Source organism: Pantherophis guttatus, chromosome 8 (assembly GCF_059756535.1).
Source record: "Pantherophis guttatus breed Tessera chromosome 8, ASM5975653v1, whole genome shotgun sequence".
NCBI lineage: Eukaryota > Metazoa > Chordata > Lepidosauria > Squamata > Colubridae > Pantherophis > Pantherophis guttatus.
In genome coordinates, this window is record NC_142070.1 from 58,653,087 (window position 1) to 58,672,851 (window position 19,765).

The following is a 19,765-nucleotide window of genomic DNA, read 5'->3' on the forward strand; positions in this document are numbered from 1 at the left end:
AGGGCAAGGCTAAGCACATCTTTCTGAAAATATTAATGCATGCTTACTGATTACATGCAGCTGTCTCAATTCAAAATGAGCAAACAGAGACAAAAAATATGGACACCTTCCCATGCAGAGTTTGGACAGCTTTTGTTCATTTTGTTCATTTAGGCATTAAATTGGACCATACAATTGGAATATACAATTGGACCAGAGTTGCCGAAATTCTGGCATGTAGCTGTGGACTGTCTCTAGAAAAAATGTTGGTGGATACATGGCAGAGGGAATCCTCAAGCACCCCATTGTCCAGCAAATTCTATGCAATTTGTGGTTGTGTACTTATTCATGGCATTGTGAATGTTCAGTCCCCAATCAATCTAAACATATTGGCATCATATCAAAGCTCCTAGCTTTCAACAGAGGTTGGCAACACCATATGGAGAAAGACAGAGGATCTCTGCATCACTTCAGAGCTTTCAAAGGAAATTATAGAGTTATTTTTGCAAAACATATGTGATTGGTTGCATTTGGGGTATTGGGGATACACTGTAGGAGGCATTTCAGCAGTCTGATGATTGCATGTATCTAACTTTTGCAACCGACAGTATCACCATAACTTGACATTGATAAATGCTGTGATTCTTTTACCTCCTGCCATGGTAAGGGCAACATCAAGAGCAGGGTATACCTCCTTTCCCAGCTGTTCCCAGACTCGACTGCCAAGCAATGTCCCAACATCTGTTGGAGAAAGAAATGATGGGAAGAAAATCAACTGCCAATTAACTGAGTATGCAATTTTGCATTTAAACACCCCATGTTAGCTACAATCCAAACAGCATGTAAATTATCAATCCTTACCCATGCGATTATTTTTCTTATATTATAACCAAAATTAACTTCTAGTTTGATTAAAGGACACACAAACTCTGGTCATTGATTTTAAGTAGAGTTAAATAATAAATAGGCAGTTTGTCCGGGAATCTTAACTATTAAGAACACTAGTTATTTAGGATTATTTTTTAAACCTGCAACTTTTCTTCGATATCACCCAAATACTGAACCTTCTCATTACACGTGTTTAAGCTAACAGCCAGTTTGATATAGTGGTTAAGGCATCAGGCTAGAAACCAAGAGGCTATGGGTTCTAGTCCTGTTTAGACACAAAACTAGCTTGGTGATCTTGGCCAGTCACTCTCTCCCTCAGCCCTAGGAAGAAGACAATGGAAAATCTCTTCCGAAACCTAGCCAACAAAACTTCAGATACTAGTCTAGGCAGTTGCCAGGAGTCAATACTAAATTGAAGGCACACAAAAAAGGTCATTCTGGTGCTAAATGCAACACCTGTAGATATCATCCTTTCTTTGGGGAGCCCTGCACAAACACACATCCCAAAAATGCTCCCTCCAAAGCCTCCAGCCTTGCAATCCTGCACAGGGAAGGTGGAGGTTTGCTCCAAAGCTGCAACAGAGTGTTGCACCGGGAGACCTCTGTAGGTAATATTTTTGAAATGTTAACTTTTAACACCGTACCCACAGGAAAATCCCATCATCACGGTTTAATTTTGCTTTCTGTGAAACTTTGTGCCAAGAAAGATTCGTGTTTTCTCCTTCCCTTCTTCCCCCCACCCCTCCTCTGGCTGTCCATCTCAGCTTTCACAGACAACCGTCCGCCAGGGATGGAGGTTCCCCCACACTTCCAACTCCAATGGACCCGGTGAGTGCGAGCATCCCCAACCCAGAAAGGGGAAGGAGTTGATGGGGGCTGTTGGGAGTTTTGGGAGTTAAAATCCACAAGTCTTAAAGTGGCCAAGCGGCTGCCCATGCTGCCGTGGCCTCATGGGGGCTCTTTGCTCTCCTGGCAGTGCTGCTCTTGGTCGCCCTGCTGGGCAGCTCCTGCCTGGCATGGGATGAGTTATTTCAGATCAAAAATCTCTGGACCGCCGCCAGCCTGCCAGGGCCCCTTCACAAGTGGTTGCCAGTGGAGCCGTGCTGCCTGTGCTGCTTTGCCATCGCCTTTGGGCTGCTAAGTGCTGGACTGCATGCCTACTCGGTGCTACGCTGAGCCTGGCACTCTTTGGACCCTGGCAGGCACTGCAGCTCTTTTGCCAGCTATGCATGGGGTAGCTCCAGCGGGTGGTAGTGGAGGCTGCTGGGTAGCAGCCATGGCTTGGTGGTGGGCTGGACCAGGCAGCAGGCGAGGTGGCTGCAGAGCCGCCACAGGTGAGGCAGATACCGAAGGTGAGCAGGGGCAGTCCCACGCTTGCCTCACAGAGCTGGCAAGAGAGCTGCAGCACCCACCAGGGCTGGAAGAGAGCCAGGCTCAACATAGGTGTAAGCCTGGTGCCTGCAGCACCAAGTAGGCATGCAGGCCAGCGCTCAGCAGCCGAAAGGCGGTGGCGAGGCAGCATGGCTCCACTGGCAACCGCTCGTGAAGGGGCCCTGCTACATTGCATGTAGACGTAGACCCATTAAGGACTACTCGTTGAGTACTGTTTGTCAGCCAGTTACAAATCCATCTGGTGGTGATGCTATCTATCCCACTTTTTTCTAGTTTACCAAGAAGTAGATTGTGGTCTACTTTGTCAAATGCCTTGCTGAAATCTATTATGTCCACAGTATTTCGCTGGTCTACTAATTTAGTCACTATGTTGAAGAATGTAATAAGATTGGTTTGGCATGATCTGTTTTTTACAAACCCATGCTGACTGCTAGTTATTACTTTACTCGTTTCTAGAAGTTGGTAGATCTGTCTTTTTATTCTCTTTTCCAGTATCTTCCCTGGTATTGATGTTAGGCTGATTGGTCTGTAGTTTCCTGGGTCTTTTTTAAAGATGGGAACCATATCAGCTCTTTTCCAGTCCTCTGATAGTTCCTGGTGTTCCAGGATTTTTGAAAGATGTGGTACAGGGCAGTGGTGAGATTAAAAAAAAATTACTTCCGGTTCTGTGGGTGTGGCTTGATGGCTGTGGCAGGGGAAGGATACTGCAAAATCCCCATTCCCTCCCTACTCCAGGGGAAGGATACTGTAAAATCCCATTCCTTCCCCACCCCACTAACCTGCTTTCTTGCTGGAAGAAACTTTTTTTGGATTATCTTTGACTTTTGTTGCAAGTCTTTGTTCATTCTGAGCCTTTACTTTCCTGACTTTGTCTTTGCAGATTCGGCTATGTGCCTTAGTTGTGTGTCCCTCTTTCCATTTTTTGTACTTGTCCTTTTTGTCTTTCAATTTGTCAGAGAGATCTTTATGCAGCCATACTGATTTCATCTTGGATTTCTTGTTTTTCTTTTTCAATGTTACTGTGCTGGTCTGGCCCTTTATGATAATATTTTTCAGAGTTTCCCAAGATTCTTGAGTTGTTTTCCCCTTTAGGATTTTCATCCACGGGATCTTTCCCAAGTTCTCTCTGAGTTTGTTAAAATCTACTCTTTTAAAATCTAAGGCTCTAGTATCATTATGTTCTATTACTTGTGTTTGTGTTATGTTGAATTCAAGTATGACATTGTCAGATCTCTAAAAGTGATACTGCCATTCAATTCGGAGAAGGGGGAGACTTGGATTCGATTTACTAGCATTGTCTGTGTCAACAGATAATTTACAACCTATATCCTGGCGCCAAAGAGCCCTGAGATCCCCTTAATATTAAGGAATGGTTATGACAGCCATGTGGGCTATTTCACTTTAAAGAATAAAGGAGAAATGATGTGAATACATACTTATCCGGTTCTCAGGGCAGATGGTAAAGAAAACATCTTCACACTTGTGTATTGGCTAAAATCTGCATTCTGGCTTAAGGGAGGGGTCTCTACTGCTTTAATCCTACTTGTCTTGCCTAAGGGTATTCAGACCTTGCTTTGATTTCCTTGCTGTCATTTCTGCTTAATAACAAGTTTCATTTTGAAATACTACGTTTCAAGAGTTTTTACTTTCTTAAATTGGAAGTAGAGGCAATCATTACAGAAAGCAAAGTCTGCAAAATGGTCAACCCAGAGAAGCAATCTTCGTTGTACTGAGGGGACCTTGTAAACCATGTCTGAACGAAGCAGAGAACTCGGAGAAGCTGAATGCTGGGGGGAGACAGCAACCACCACCCAGTCAGATGCCTGTTTCGTACACCCCATCAGAGAGGATGAGGTAACCCTGGAGAATCCTGAAAAGCCCCGCTGGTCAACTGGCATCGGGAAGAAAGATAGCTGGGATGAGAGAACCAGAGGAGTCACCCTCAACCGTGGCAACCGAAAACCAGGGTGGAAACTGGAACTAGAAGCCCTTGCTGACCAGGGGGAACTAACCAAAGCACCACTGAGGGAGGATTGTCTGAAGAGGCATATAACCCAATTGGTGATGGAAACTTTGGAAAATCTCAACATCCGAGGGGAGCCAAGGCAACAACCAAAGAGCACTGAAAGGGCAGCAGTCGTGGATGATGCCAGGGGAGACACCCCCCTTCTGGTGCCCACCTATCGAGCGCTGGCATAGCAGCAGTGGGAGAAGACCCAGCAAACCCTCCCCCCCCAGCAGCACGCACACCGGCGCCCATCCCCAACCAGCCCCAAGTCCCACAACTGGAAAGAGAAACTCCCTCCCTTGGGGTGAAGTTTGATGGGAATCCAAAGCAATTAGGATTCTTTGTGGCACACATGCTCACCTATATGCAAGAGTACGGGCGTGATTTCCAAACCGAAGGATCCTGAGTGCGAGTTGTGACCCTAGCCCTAGAGGGTGCCGCTGCCAGATGGATGATGACCCTGCATAACGCCAATGCACCAGAACTGCGGGATTTCGACTGTTTCATGATGGCCTTGCGACAATGGTTTGAGGACCCACTAGCACATCGCAAAGCACACAACCGCATTAAGGTGGTGAGGCAGAGGTGACAGCCAGTAGCAGAGTATACTGAAGAATTCCGGGACCTCATGTGTCATGTGAACTGGCCAGAAGATATTTTGGTGAGTTGTTTCAAGGATGGGCTGAGTAATAATCTATACAATGCCTGCGTGGCCCGAGGTGCACCGAATCACCTACATGAGTGTACATCACCGCCAAAGCTGAGATCAATATGGCCAGAAACCAGTACCGAGCGGGGCGAGCATGGAAGAAATCCCCAACCCAATGGAAGCAAGAGCCCCTCAATCCACAAACCGCATTTTCTCCAAAATCCTCAGCCTGTTTCAAGTGTGGAAAAGAAGGGCACCGAGCTGCAGAGTGTAGTTCACAAACACCCGCATGGAACCACCCACCGGGGGGGAAACCTGCAAAACCTGGCCAGCATGGGAAGGAGACTGCCCTGAGGAGCAGAGAGATCATAGAATTTCCATCCCCCCCCCACTTTGGGGAGGAAACCCAGCAGGAGGAATCACACTCATTTGAAAGTGATCCAGAAGACGAACTACTGGTAAGCAAACCAATTAAACTGCTTACCCTCCCCTTAAGACTATTTATCCCAAACCGGGACAGGGAGATAAATATCTCCGCTCTAACGGATTCAGGATGCACCTGTTGTTTGATCAGCCCAACCCTAGTAGGGAAGTTGGGGATTAATGTAAGAAAGCTGAAAAACCCCATCGCTTTCTGCCAACTAGATGGGTCAATAGCAGGGGGAGAGCCAGCTTCTTCTGCCACCAAGCCTCTACATATAGGCAACAGAAACCATGAGGAAATACTTACATTTATAGTGGCACCTGGCATGGAATGGTCGTTAGTTTTGGGCCTTGCATGGCTGAAAAAATGGAACCCCAAAATCAATTGGAAACAAGGCATCATAAAATTTCAGATCCATGTGACTTTTGCCGAGAATCCACATAACTGAGGGGGCAGAGAACCAAGAAACAGCCATGCCTGGTCACGCCATGCCAACTGAGGGCATACCCATAGAATACAAGGATTTGGCTGAAGTTTTTAGCAAAAAAGCCTCAGAAGAGCTCCCTCCCCACCGCGCCACCAGCGATAGAAATCTTACCCGGCGCTAAACTCCCTAAACCCAAGATGTACAGCATGTCACCAAGGGAGTTGGAAGAGCTGAGAACATTTATTGAGAAAAACCTAGCAAGGGGTTTCATCGAGCCAGCCCAACCAAAAATCGCAGCTCCAGTGTTATTTAGAGAAAAAAAGATGGCTCAAAACGTCTCAGTGTTGATTTTAGAAACTTGAATACGATCAGTGTGGAGAACATGTATCCCCGCCCCCTTATGAAAGATATGCTAGCAAACCTCGCTAAAGTGAATTTTTTTTCAAAACTGGAATTAAGGGAGGCTTACTACTGTGTCAGAATTAAGGAGGGGGATAAGTGGAAAACGGCATTTAACACCCCCGTCGGGTGCTACCAATTCAAGGTGCTCCCCTTTGAGTTACAAGGAGCCCCTGCAGTGTTTATGCAGTTAATAAATGAAGTGCTACATCAGCATTTGTATAAGGGGATCCTGGTCTACTTGGACAACATTTTAATATATACCGAGATCAAAGCAGAACATGTAAAACTAGTCAGGGCGATTTTAAACAAACTCCGCTCTGCCAAACTTTATGCTAAATTTTCTAAATGTGAATTCCACCAAGAGAAGATTGACTATTTGGGGTACCGCATTTCACACCAGGGCATAGAAATGGACCCTCAAAAAGTGCAGGATGTACTTGATTGGGAACCTCCACACATGTGGAAACAGTTACAAAGCTTCCTTCCAACTTTTACCGCCAGTTTATCCTCGCTTTCGCTCAGATTGCCTTCCCCATTACCAAGCTCTTAAAAATGAAGGGGAAGGGCAACCCTAAATCGAAGCAGCCTTTGAACTGGACTATGGAATGCCAGGTGGCATTTGAAAAACTTAAAACGGTTGTTCTTGGCAGAACCAATTCTAAAACACCCGGACACGGAGAAACCATTTGTCATACAAGCAGATGCCAGCGATGTGGCAATAAGAACGGTCCTGCTTCAGAAAAATGAGCAAGACCAGCTACAATGATGCGCTTACACATCCAAAAAGTTGAATGAGACTGAGCAAATTGGGAGCAAATTGCTGAGCAGATTCTCCCAAGTGGCCCAAATTGGACCATTTGGGAGAAAGAGGCTTATGCAGTTCGTTGGGCACTGTTAACCTGAAGGAATTTCCTAGAAGGAAGTAAGACCCCTTTTGAAGTCTGGACTGATCATAAAAATTTAGAAGCCCTAAAGGCCCCAAGGAAACTCTCCCCAAAACAAGTACGATAGGCTCAGTACTTTAAATGGTTTGATTTTACTCTAAAATACCTCCCGGGGGGGGGGACTTTCTTACAGATGCGCTATCCAGAAAACCGCAATACATTAGTGCGAAGTCAGACGTAATCAAACCCATAGTACAAAACAATCAACTAGCCACTAAAGTAATCACCAGATCCCAGGCAATACAAGAAACATTGATGGACAATGACACCACCCAAACTTTTAAACAAGCATTGGCCACCAATGAATGGTTTTTGAACAACAAATCCAGCTGTCTGATGAAAGAAGACTTGGCTTGGGTGGGAGGGAGGGAAGTTGTATGTTCTAGCCAGCCAAAGACTATGCTTAATGGTAAGATGCCATGACTCCAGATTAGCTGGACATTTTGGGTTTGTGAAAATTTTACACCTAATTAAAAGACAATTTTGATGGCCATCACTAAAAAAGAACATAGAAAGCTATGTAGCTAGCTGCCCCATTTGTGCAGCAGCAAAAAGACGTGAGGAAAACCCCAGGTCTATTGCAAAAAGTAGCTGAGCCTTCAGCGCCATGGAGAGAGATTGCTATGGATTTCATTGTAGAATTGCCAAACAGTGAGGGAAATACTGTTATTTGGTTCGTGACAGACCTGATTTCAAAACAGGCACATTTTATACCTTGCCAAAAGATCCCAACTGCTAAAAGTTTAGCCAAATTATTACTAATACACATTTATCAACTTCCTGGAGCTCCACAAAGGATCATCTCCGACAGAGGGGTTCAATTCACCTCCAAATTTTGGAGGGCATTTTTGGACTTACTTGGTACTGGCCAAGGGTTGAGCTCCTCACATCACCCATCAACTAATGGAAATTCTGAAAAATTGAACTCAGTGCTAGAATAATATTTAAGATGTTTTATTAATTTTCAACAGGATAACTGGACCAAACTTTTGCCTTTTGCTGAAGTTGCGTTTAATAATGCTGTACACTCAAGCACTGGTTTTACCCCTTTTAGAGTAGCGACAGATCAGGATTTCAGTCCCATGCCTGAACTACCCACAGAAGAACCCACCATCCCCTCACTTAAGGAGTGGATGGATAATTTGTAAAACACATGGCCAGTGGTTAGATTAGCCTTAAAGGAAGCTAGAGAGGCTTTTAAAATTCAAGCTGACAAGAAAAGGATGGAACCTAAACCTTTTTATGTTGGAGACAGAATATACTTATCTACAAAATTCCTGAAATCATTACAACCATCAAAGAAACTAGGGCCAAATGTCATTGGACCTTTCCCCATCACTAGGGTCATCAATCCAGTAGCAGTTGAACTACTCCTTCCAAAGATACTCAGGCAAGTCCAGTATTTCACATTAGTTTACTCAAGCGAGAAGTAATCTCATCCCTCAGACCACCTGCATCTACACCACCTGTTCCCATCATGATTGAAGGTGAACAACACTTTGAAATAAAGGAAATCCTTGACTCTAGGATCCACAGAGGGAAAATCCAATACTTAGTCGCTTGGAAACATTTACCATCTGCCCACAACGAATGGGTCGCTAAACACCATGTTAGGGCTCCAACCTTACTGAGAAAATTTCACTCCCAATACCCTAACAAACCTTGTTAATATACTATCATGAAATTTTGTTTATATTTGTTTTTTACAGGTGGACCCTTTCGTTTTCTAAGGAAGGTAGCATGTCAGATCCCTAAAAGTGATACTGCCATTCAATTCGGAGAAGCGGGAGATTTATTAGCATTGTCTGTGTCAACAGGTATTTTACAACCTATATCCTGGCACCAAAAAGCCCTGAGATCCCCTTAATGTTGAAGAATGTTTATGACAGCCATGTGGGCTATTTCACTTTAAAGGATAAAGGAGAAATGATGTGAATACATACTTTTCTGGTTCTCAGGGCAGATGGTAAAGAAAACATCTTCATACTTGTGTATTGGCTGAAATCTGCAGTCTGGCTTAAGGGAGGGGTCTCCACTGCTTTAATCCTACTTGTTTTGTCTAAGAGTATTCAGACCTTGCTTTGATTTCCTTGCTGTCACTTCTGCTTAATAAAAAGGTTCCTTTTGCAATCCTACGTTTCAAGAGTTTTTACTTTCTTAAGTTGGAAGGAGATGCAATCCTTACAGACATGGTCACTCTCACCCAAAGTTCCTGCAGTTTCAACTCCCTCTATCACTTCTCTGTTTGTAAGAATTAAGTCTAGTATGGCTGTCCCTCTAGTTCCCTCCTCTACCTTTTGGACAATAAAGTTGTCAGCTAGGTTGGTTAGGAACCTACTTGATTTCTCACTTGCTGCAGAATTAGTCTTCCAATTGATGTCAGGGTAATTGAAGTCCCCCATTACTACTGTAGTGTGTTTCCTACATATATTTGTTAGTTGGTTAGCAAAAGGGACATCTATTTTTTCTGCTTGATTGAGTGGTCCTATGGCCATGTCATTCTTTTTTTCTTTTATTGACCCATATGCATTCTAGCTGGTTTTCGTCTTTGGTTTCATGCATTTCTATAGCAATATAGTGGTCCTTTACATACAGTGCAACTCCACCTCCTCTTTTATGGGGCCTGTTTTTTTTTTAACAGTTTGCATCCTTCTATCAGTATGTTCCAGTCATAGGTTTTAACCCACCAAGTTTCTGTTATTCCAACTATACCATATCTACCTTCATGCATTAATAGTTCAAGTTCACCCTGTTTGTTCCCCAGACTTTGTGCAATTGTATATAGGAACTTGAGATCTTTGTCTGACTCTGCGTATGCTTCCTATGTCTCCTATTTGGTGAGTTTGTCTTCCTTCCCATCCCTCCATACTTCTTTATTTGACTTGCTTTCTAGGGGTTTTTGCTTGGAATTAAGTCCTGGAGATCCTAAAGATTGGTCACCCTCTCCCTTCAATTTTAGTTTAAAGCCGTCCTGATAAGTTGAGCCAGTCGTTTTCTGAAAACATTCTTCCCAGTCCTTGTGAAGTGCAGCCCATCTCTTGTCAAAAGCCCATCATGGAGATAGTACAGACCAGGGGTCTGCAACCTTAAACATTAAAAGAGCCATTTGGACCCCTTTCCCACAGAAATCACTGGAAGCCACAAGACCTGGGTTGGCATGGCCAACTCAATGTCACTCACTCCCACCCAGTCACATAAGGCCCCCCAGCCATACTTACCCAGGTTTTGTGGCTCCTGGTATTTTCTTTTCTGTGGGAAACAGGTATCACATCCTCTCTCTCTCTCTCTCTCTCTCTCTCTCTCTCTCTCTCTCTCATGTGTGTGTGTGTGTTCCCTTTTGAACCATTTCCAAAAACAGGCAAGAGTTGGTGATTTGTTTTTGGGTTTTTTTGCTGATGTTGTTCTTTCTTCTTCTTTGGGTGCTTTTTACCATATTTAAATCAAGAGTCATTTCAGGTTCCCAAATAAATAAAGCTCTTTTGTCCCCCTGCTATGGCTCCTAGTTAGCTGAACCCACCACCCTCCTCTCCCAGTCACTCCATGCCTGGCCTGAGTAGGTAAGGCTGATGGCAGGCGATGGAGACTTGCTCCATATTCCAGAGCCTAAGTGAAGCACCCTTGTACTTGCCATATCTCACAGGTGCTTCTTCCGGCCCTTGTTGGTGCTGCACAGACCTTGGTTGCTCGGGGAGACATGCAACTTGCCCTCCGCTGTAAGACATTGGTTCAGCCTGGCTGCGGCCAACGCCACTGCTGTTGCCACCTCCATAGCCTGCCCACTGCTCTCACAGTGCCTTGCGCAGTACAGTTAAATTTAGCGCACTTCACAATGGGCGAGATGGTGTCCCCTCCTCCTCCTGGAGCCCATTACGATGCAGGGCATCAGCTGCAGCCGGGCTGGGCCAGTCACGGCACAGAGAGAAAGTCACGCATCTCCCCGAGTGACCGAGGTGCCTGCAGAACCAACAAGGGCCAGAAGAAGCGCAGGCAAGATATGGCAAGTACAGGGATGCTTCGCTCCCGCTTTGGAATATGGAGCAAATCTCCATCTCCCACTGTCGCTCTTACCTTCTCAGGCCAGGCAAGGAGTGACGGGAGAACAGGGCGAGGGGCGGGGCCAGCCAGTGATGGGTTCAGCCGACAGGAAGCCACAGCAGGGGGACGAAAGAGCCACATGCGGCTCCGGAGCTGCAGGTTGCAGACACCTGGTACAGACTATGGTCCAGGAATCCAAAGTTTTTTTGGTGACACCAACCCTTTAACCAGTGGTTCACTTTTAGAATTCTTTGTTCTCTTACAGGATGTTGACCTTTCGTTGGCAGTACAGATGAAAAAACTACTTGTGTACCTAACTCCTTTACTTTCTTGCCTAGCTGCTCGTAATCACTCAATATTGTTTTCAAGTCCTTTTTTGTGTCATTCGTCCCTACATGTAGTAGTAGAAAAGAGTAGTAATCTGTGGGTTTTATTATTTTGGTTAGGTTCTCAGCTTGATTTTTACTCCAGGGAGACAACATACCTCTCTGGATTGACTGTCTGGTCTACAGACAGCTGATTCTGTTCCCTTGAGAATTGAATCTCCTATCTCCTATCACCAACACTCGCCTTTTTTTTCCTAGGGAGATTTAGGGTATTTTTCTATCCATCACAGAAGCATTTGATGGTGCTAGTTTTTAGGGACATTTGATGCTTCTTTTCTATGTGTCTGCATATTTTCTTCTAGGGTGAGTCCATGAAATCAATTGCTTAGCACCAGTGAGGCTGCATCAGAGTGGGTTGGTTGGACAGGAGTTTTGTACTAAGTTTGTGTTTTTTCTATGAGTGACTTGTTTCCATATGTCTTCTTCCTCCTCTAAGGGGTCAATTTTTTTAGAAGTTGTTCGATCATTATTATGTTCAATTTGGGTATGTTCTTTTTGCAAGGTTTGGGGTTTCTCAGTTTGTAGGTTGGGTTTCAGAGTGGTTAGTGTTTCCTCTAGACTCTTTACTTTTTCTTCTAGTAATTTACATTTGGTATATATTTTGTTGGGGTATTCTATAGGCATAAGTGTATACATACATGGAACATGTTCTGCAGATTACAATAGTATCAGTTTCTTTTTCCATGAATGGATTTAAAAAACAAAATGAAAATGAAAGTGTAGAAGGTTTTACCACAATTTTTTAAAAGGGAAAAATGTCCAATTTAGAATTTTGATATTCTAACAGATCATTTAAAATTAAAAATTTGGAGGGAAAAGTCTAGCTAAAAATGTAATGTTCTAACAGTTAAAAATGTCTAGTTTAAGGATTTAAAGTTCTATAGTTCAAAATTGTCTAGTTTAAAAATTTAAAGTTCTAGTAGAAATTTAAATTAAATTTAAATTGTCCAATTTTAAAATTTTCAACGTTCAGTGGGCTTAAGTGCGAGATTTGTTTTTAGCCTGTACTGGAATGTTCTATAATTATCCCTTTACTCACTTCCTTCTTATGATCCTTTCCTCCCTGCGTTCTTGTGGGCTAGAGCTATCTCTTTCTTCTCTGCCTTTATATATTCCGTACTTGCTATTGTCTACTCACCTTTGATTTTTTTTTTGCCTTGTGTCCTGCGTTGTCTTTTTATCCTCTCTTCCTACTTGCTTTTCTCCTGCCACTGCCAGGTATTCAGCTCTCTCTGCTTTTCTCTGTTCATAGCATTCCCCCCCCCCGACCCCCGGTCTGTTGGTCTGCCATGCTGCTCTGTTGCCATTCACAGTAACTGTTTGCTGGTCTGCTGTGCTGCAATGCTCCACCACCACCGACAACCTCCAGTTTCACCAATGTTCTACCGTCACTTTCCATACTGCTCTCTGCATTGCTCTCAGGATCTGCTTCACTGTGCTGCTCCTTGCTGCTGGTTCTTTCTGTTGTACTGCCGCTGCTCTTGGCTCCTTAACCACATGGTTCCCATTTGTGCTGTTTCTCCCAGCAAAGAGGACTGCCTGTATGGCCTACAGTAAACTCGCCTCATCTTCTCTCTACAGCCAGTTCTCCTCCTCCTCCCTGCTCCTCTCTCTCACCAGCTCACCATTTTGTTCTCTGCTGGTCATTGCTTTGCCCTCAGTCAACTCACCTCTCTGCCCCACAAACGATTTTCCTCCCTGCTCCACAGCTGGCCCCACTCATTCACCGGCTCGACTCCTTGTTCTCCGCCAGTTCATTTTGCCTTTCCGCTCACCTCACTTCAATGGGCCTCTGGGCTCTTGGGTAGCCCTCTCGGGTGCAGCTGGGCTTCTCTCAGCAGGCCAAGTTTGCTGTGGGTCGCTGCCCTTGGTGGCGTTTTCCTCCTTTTTCTCCAATCTTTCCTCTTCTTTTCCTTTCTCCACTCTATGATTTATTCTATGATTTATCTTTCCCTCTCCACCTCTCCTCCTATCGTTTATCTTAGTTTAATAGCAACTTTTCTTCCTATTAACTCCCTGCGATGTAACTATGCTTCCTCCATTGCCGCCATCTAGGAACACTTCTGAAGATGGTCAGCGCTGCAAAGGCTGCTGCACCTTTGCAGCAGGGAAGTCTCCCAGCAGCACTAACCATCTTCTTCAGGAGAGAAGGCGGTATGACCAAAGGAGGATATGAGGCACTAAGAACTTGGTTAAAGGCTAAACCTTGGTAGAGCCTTGGTAGTACAGGGGTTTAAGGCACCCTGTTATTAAGCTGGTTATTAAGACCAGCTGCCTGCAATTACTGCAGGGTTCGAATCTCGCCAAGGCTGAAGGTTGACTCAGCCTTCCATCCTTTCTAAGGTAGGTAAATTGAGGACCCAGTTGTGGGGGCAATAAGCTGACTTTGTATAAATATACAAAAGGATGAAGGCTATTGCTGAGCACATTGTAAGCCGCCCTGAGTCTTCGGAGAAGGGCGGCATATAAATCAAATTTAAAAAAAAAAAGAAAAAACCATTTAAGTGTCACTACTATCTATTTTGTTTGCTAATGTTCGCTCCTCAGAACCTTGTATGAAGTTAATAACAAAATGGGAGGTGAGAGAAACTTGGTTAAAGCACTCTGTCCCAGATAGTTAGCTTGGTTGGATTTTCAACATTTTGACAGGACTGGAGTTTTTCCCTTAGTGGCAAATCCCAAGGAGGGGGTGTCTGTTTTTATATAATGGCAAATAGTGTAATAATGCTAAGGTGATCTCAAGTCAGTGCTCCTCTGATGTAGAGCTTTTGACTCTTCTATTTGTATATGAAATTTACTTTTATTATTACAGCTGTGTATATTCCTTGTCCAAACAGAGATGAGGCCCTGAATGTACTTTATCGTACCATCAGTGACTTACAAACTATTTACTGTATTTTTCAGTCTATAAGACACTCTGGACCATAAGACGCACATTAGCTTTAGAGGAGGAAAACAAGAAAAAAAATCTGCCTCTGCCTCCCAGCATCCATCCGGTATTCATCTGGCTAGCATCCTTGCAGCAAACAGCCTGATCAGCTTCAGCATGTTATCGCAGCCCCAGCACGTGGCTCATCAGGACTCCGCTCCATTGTGCCCACCACCGATCAACTGACCTGAGCTGCTGCCCCACCGGAGAACACTGGAGCCTTTGCTGCTGAGCAGCTGATTACTGGTTGGTTCAGCCACCCGGAATACCACCAATCAGCTGTTCTAGGTGGCGGGGATCACTGCCGCTGTTCGCTGCTGCCACCTATCGCCGCCACCACCTATCACCACCGCTGTTGCCTCCATTCATTTTGGGGTAACTCTGGGATTGGTACAAATTCTTGGCCAGAAGTCATCTTGAACGGAGTGAACCCTGTGTTGCTATGTATGGAGTTATTATACACCACCTCCGCAAATGGCAATAAGTCCACCCAGTTATCAAATGGCAATAAGTCCACCCAGTTATCTTGCTGATAATTTATGTAACATCTCAGATATTGTTCTAACACGGAATCGGTTAGAAAGCCCCATTTGTCTGGGGGTGGTGGGCAGAGCTTAACCCCTGGGCGGAGCCTATCAAAATCAGAAACTCCTTCCAAAAGTTGGATGTAAATTGTACACCCCTATCAGAGATTATACATTTCGGAGCACCATGTAACCTATAAACATGTTGAATAAACATTTTTGCAAGGGTTTTAGCTGAAGGGATCTTAGAACATGGGATGAAATGCACTTGTTTGGAAAACAAATCAGTTACTGTCCATGTGACGGTGCACCCCCCCCCCACTATCCGGCAGGTCTACAATAAAATCCATGGATATCTCTTTCTAAGGGGCATTTGGCCCCGCCACACTCTGAAGTAGACCGGGTGGCTTCCCCGGAAGTCTCTTAGCTGAGGCACACACTGGGCAGCTAGCTACATATGCCTCTATGTCCTTTTTGAGTGCGGGCCACCAGAATTGTCTTTTAACAAGATGGAGAGTTTTAAGAAATCCAAAGTGTCCCGCCACCTTGGCATCATGAGCGTGCTGCAATACTGTTACTCTCAAACTGGCAGGAACATACAATTTGGCTCCAAGATAGTCCATCACGAAGTGTACATTCGTTCAAGTGGGTTTGAAACCACTCGTCAGTTTTCAGAGCTTCTTGTAGTTTCTGTCGCAAATTGCCCGAGAGGGCTGGATCGCCCCTCGCTTGCGCTCTGGTAGTCACTGGGGCCACCAGTTGGGTCGCAGGGATGCTCAGGCGAACCACTTCCTCCTTGGTACTGTTGTATTGAGGCAAACTGGAAAGTGCATCAGGCATGAAGTTCTTTCCACCAGGAAGGTAGCGTAGAGTGAAATTAAAACGGTTGAAGTGCTGAGCCCAGCAAACTTGCTTTGGTGACAGTTTACGCAGTGTTTTCAACGCCTCCAGGTTTCTATGGTCAGTCCAAACTTCAAAAGGATGCTTAGCTCCTTCAAGAAATTGTCTCCACGTTAACAATGCCCAGCGTACTGCAAAATCTTCCTTCTCCCATATGGCCCATCTCTTTTCGGTCTCCGACAATTTACAGGATATATAGGCACAGGGTTGTAATTTTCCTTCTGCATTCTTTTGCAGGAGAACTGCTCATATTGCCATGTCGCTTGCGTCAGCCTGTACTACAAAAGGCTCTTCCATGACTGGATGTTTGAGGACTGGTTCAGCAGCAAACAACCGTTTTAGCTTTTCGAATGCCGCCTGACAGTCCATAGTCCACTCAAGGGCCCGGGAGGGCTTTGGTTTTACTTCACCTTTTATTTTCAGGAGATTTGTTATTGGTAGCGCAATTTTTGTGAATGAGGGGATGAACTGTCTATAGAAGTTAGCAAATCCCAAGGAACTCTGTAGTTGTTTGCAGGTGTGTGGCGCGGCCCATTCCAATACAGCCCAGACTTTTCCAGGATCCATCTCTATTCCTTCATGCAATATCCAAGATAGTCAATTTTGCTTTGGTGGAATTTGCACTTGGAGAGCTTGGCATACAGTTCAACAGCCCTGAGTTTTTTCAGGACAGTCTGTACCAATTTCACATGGTCGTTCATGTTCTCAGAATAGATAAGAATGTCATCCAAATAGACCAACACCCCCTTATACAGGTGCTCATGCAGTATTTCGTTGATCAATTGCATGAACACAGCAGGGGCTCCTTGTAGTCCAAAAGGGAGCACTCGAAACTGGAAACATCCCAGTGGGCAGTTAAATGCTGTTTTCCATTCATCCTCTTCTTTAATTCGCACTCTGTAGTATGCCTCTTGTAAGTCGAGTTTGGTGAAAATCTTCCCCTTTCCTAGTTGGGCTTGCATGTCCTTCATGAGCAGTAGGGGGTAGACATTTTCCACGCAAATGGCGTTCAGGTTCCTATAATCAACTACCAGATGAAAGGAGTCATCTCTCTTTTCCCGGAACAGTACCGGCGCCGCCACCCTTGGTCTGGCTGGTTGGATAAAACCCCGTTCTAGGTTTTTGTCAATGAACTTTCATAACTCCCCCAGTTCTCGAGGGGTCATAGGGTAGATCTTTGGCTTAGGGAGCTTTACCCCAGGGAGTATTTCAATGGTACAGTCCATAGCTCTGTGGGGGGGCAGCACATCTGAGGCCCTTTCACTAAAAACTTCTCGGAGATCCCAATACTCCTTTGGAATCTTCTCCTCCCCTTCAATATGACCTATTGCAATCTCCGCCCCTTCGTGTTCTACTCCGTCCTCAAGGGGGGGTTCTTCCCTTTCTAGTCTCAGGTTTCTGGTGTGGATGCGCAAAACCCCCGTTTTCCAGTTAACACACGGGTTCCATCTATGGAGCCAGGGCAGTCCAAGTATGAGGGGTCATTCCATGCCAGGAGCCACAATTGCATTTCATTGGGTTCAGTCTCAAAACTGGCTGGGCCCCTCCTGCTATCGATCCGTCCAGCTGACAGAACACAATGGGCCTTCTTAAGTTTTTTAGCCTCAGGCCCATTTTCTCCACCACTTTCGGGCTGATTATGCACCTGGTGCACCCAGAGTCTAATAGGGCTAGCATCTGTGCGTGTGCCCCTGTGGACGGCACCCTTATTTCTACAGGAACAAGCATGGGGCCCTCGGTGTGACTCACCAGATCATCAGAGTCAGAGTCGGAGTCCGTCTCGCTGTCATCCGTGGTGGTTGGAGTTCCCAACTCACCCTGGTTTCGGGGAGCGAACTCAACGACTTCCCCTTTCAGAGCGGTTTCACGGGCTTTTGTGGGCACTTTGTCAGCCTTCTTTGGCCCCAAGCCGGTAGATTTTGGCACTGGCTTGGAGAAACACTCAGCAGCCCGATGACCTTCCTTTCCACACTTGAAGCACATGAAGGGCTTTGACTTGGGTTTGAATTCCGCTCTCCCCCCAGCCGTCTTGGGCGCTACTTTGCGGTAATAGGAGGATAAAGGGTCTCCTGTATGGCCCCCTCGGAGTTGGCTTCGGGCCAGATCGATCTCCACGTCCTCAGCTACTATGTACCAACTCTGCAAATCTCCGGGGACCCCCCGTGCTCTACAGTCTTTGTAGACGTCTTCATTCAGTCCATTCTTAAAGCTCTCCAGTAGGGCCGCTTCGGACCACCCTGTCAGGTACCAACTCGCGGAACTCTTGGGTGTATTCTGCCACCAATCTCCGGCCCTGCTGGATACCCTTCATTCAGAGTCTCGCCTTCCGCTCAGCTAGGTGGTCTTCAAACCGCCTCCTAAGGGCCCCCATGAATAGGTTATAGTTTCTCAGCAAGGGGGAGTTGTTATTATGGAGGACAACCATCCATTCAGCTGCCACTCCCTCTAGGGCATTCGTGACGCATCTCACTCGTGCCGCATCTGACAGGTAGTCCTCCCCCCAGTCCTGCATGGTTCCACACTTGGGTCAGGAAAAGCCCCAAGGTCTTCAGATTCCCTCCATACTTTTCGGTTGGGGGGGGGGAATTTTTGGCTTTTTGCGTCTCCGGGGTGGGGCCTGCAAGGCTGAGGGTCCCTGGGCTGCTGCATCCCTCGCTTGGATCCCAGAAGCCTGAGATGTTCCTTCTCCAGCTTCCTCTTCCTCTCCCCCACAAGTAGTCTCTTCTGGATCCACTCTGGGGTAATCTCCTCCCTTCCCACCAGGGAATACATAAGACTCACGGTTTTTCCGGCTTTCTTTGGCATCGTGGAGGAGTTGCATAGCCTGAGCAATCATGAGGCTTTCCTTTTGCTCTTGCAGCCACACTGCCTCTCCCTTACGAGGTCTGGAGCTGGTTACTCCTTGGGGGTCCTCGCCAGGTCCAGCAGCCTTCCTACTCCCCTCGACTATCTGGCTTCCTCTGGCTCCTCTCTCAGCCGAATTTTTTCCATCCACTCCGCAGCTTCCTTTTCTGCCTGAAGTGAAGTTATCGTAGAGCCAGAAGCCCCCATCTGATCTCCATCACTCTCTTGATCAGACATATTTTGGGTTCAGCCTCCTCGGTAGTTATCCGGGATGGCTGGAGAAAAGAGATCCTGCTTAATGTCAGGTATGCTTCCTTCAAAGTCCAAGAAAGAATGACTCAAACTCCATTGTTTATAGAAGCAGGTACTTTTATTGGAAAATGAAGTGATCGCAACCAAAGAAAAGCAGGATCTAAGGCAAAAGTGCGAAAACTACAGATAGAAAGCATTCCCTCCCACTGTCCATCGTAAATCATCCAATCCAAGGGTCTCCCAGAGGTTAGGTGGGAGCACACGTCTGGCAGTGTCATCAATCAGGAATGCCACAACCGTTGACCTGATAGCAGCCTCAAAGATGCAGCCCAGTAGCTTAACTACCACTTTCGTTTCTCGGTCTCTCCAGCATGCTTCCCCTCTTCCCCTCCCCCCATTACCATGGCAGCCAAAGCAGTAAAGGCGGAGGGTGACAGGCGAATATTTTCTTTTGAGAGCAAACATCTGAATTTCATTTTTAATGTGTGCTAGTATGTACACAGAAAAAATTACAATAAAGGTCATCTTGTCTTAATGACTCCACAAAAAAGGTGCCAGGCTTTGAATTATCATGTTAGAAATGGACAATCTTGAATAGGATTCACAAACGGTGTCTGCTGGGACTCTCTATATAAATGGGGCATAGTATCCTCCCCTCAGCGTGACTATGGGGTTTCATATCAAACTGTAGATCACATCATTACTGGCTGTAGGGGAGTGCATATACTGATCCAGTATCTGGTTTTTTTTAATATAAGCAACCCTCAGGCTGCAGCCTGTTC

General features: G+C 45.6%; 1 protein-coding gene across 4 annotated transcripts in view; it reads right to left on the reverse strand.

Moving 5' to 3' along the window:
* PROM1 (prominin 1) overlaps positions 1-19,765 on the reverse strand; it is a 257,556-nt gene that overhangs the window by 127,058 nt on the left and 110,733 nt on the right. For all 4 annotated transcript variants that reach the window (XM_060690886.2, XM_087875259.1, XM_060690887.2 and 1 more), the window contains one exon: positions 631-720. In XM_060690886.2, coding sequence (XP_060546869.1) covers positions 631-720 — 90 coding nt within the window. The remainder of the gene's footprint in view (positions 1-630; positions 721-19,765) is intronic.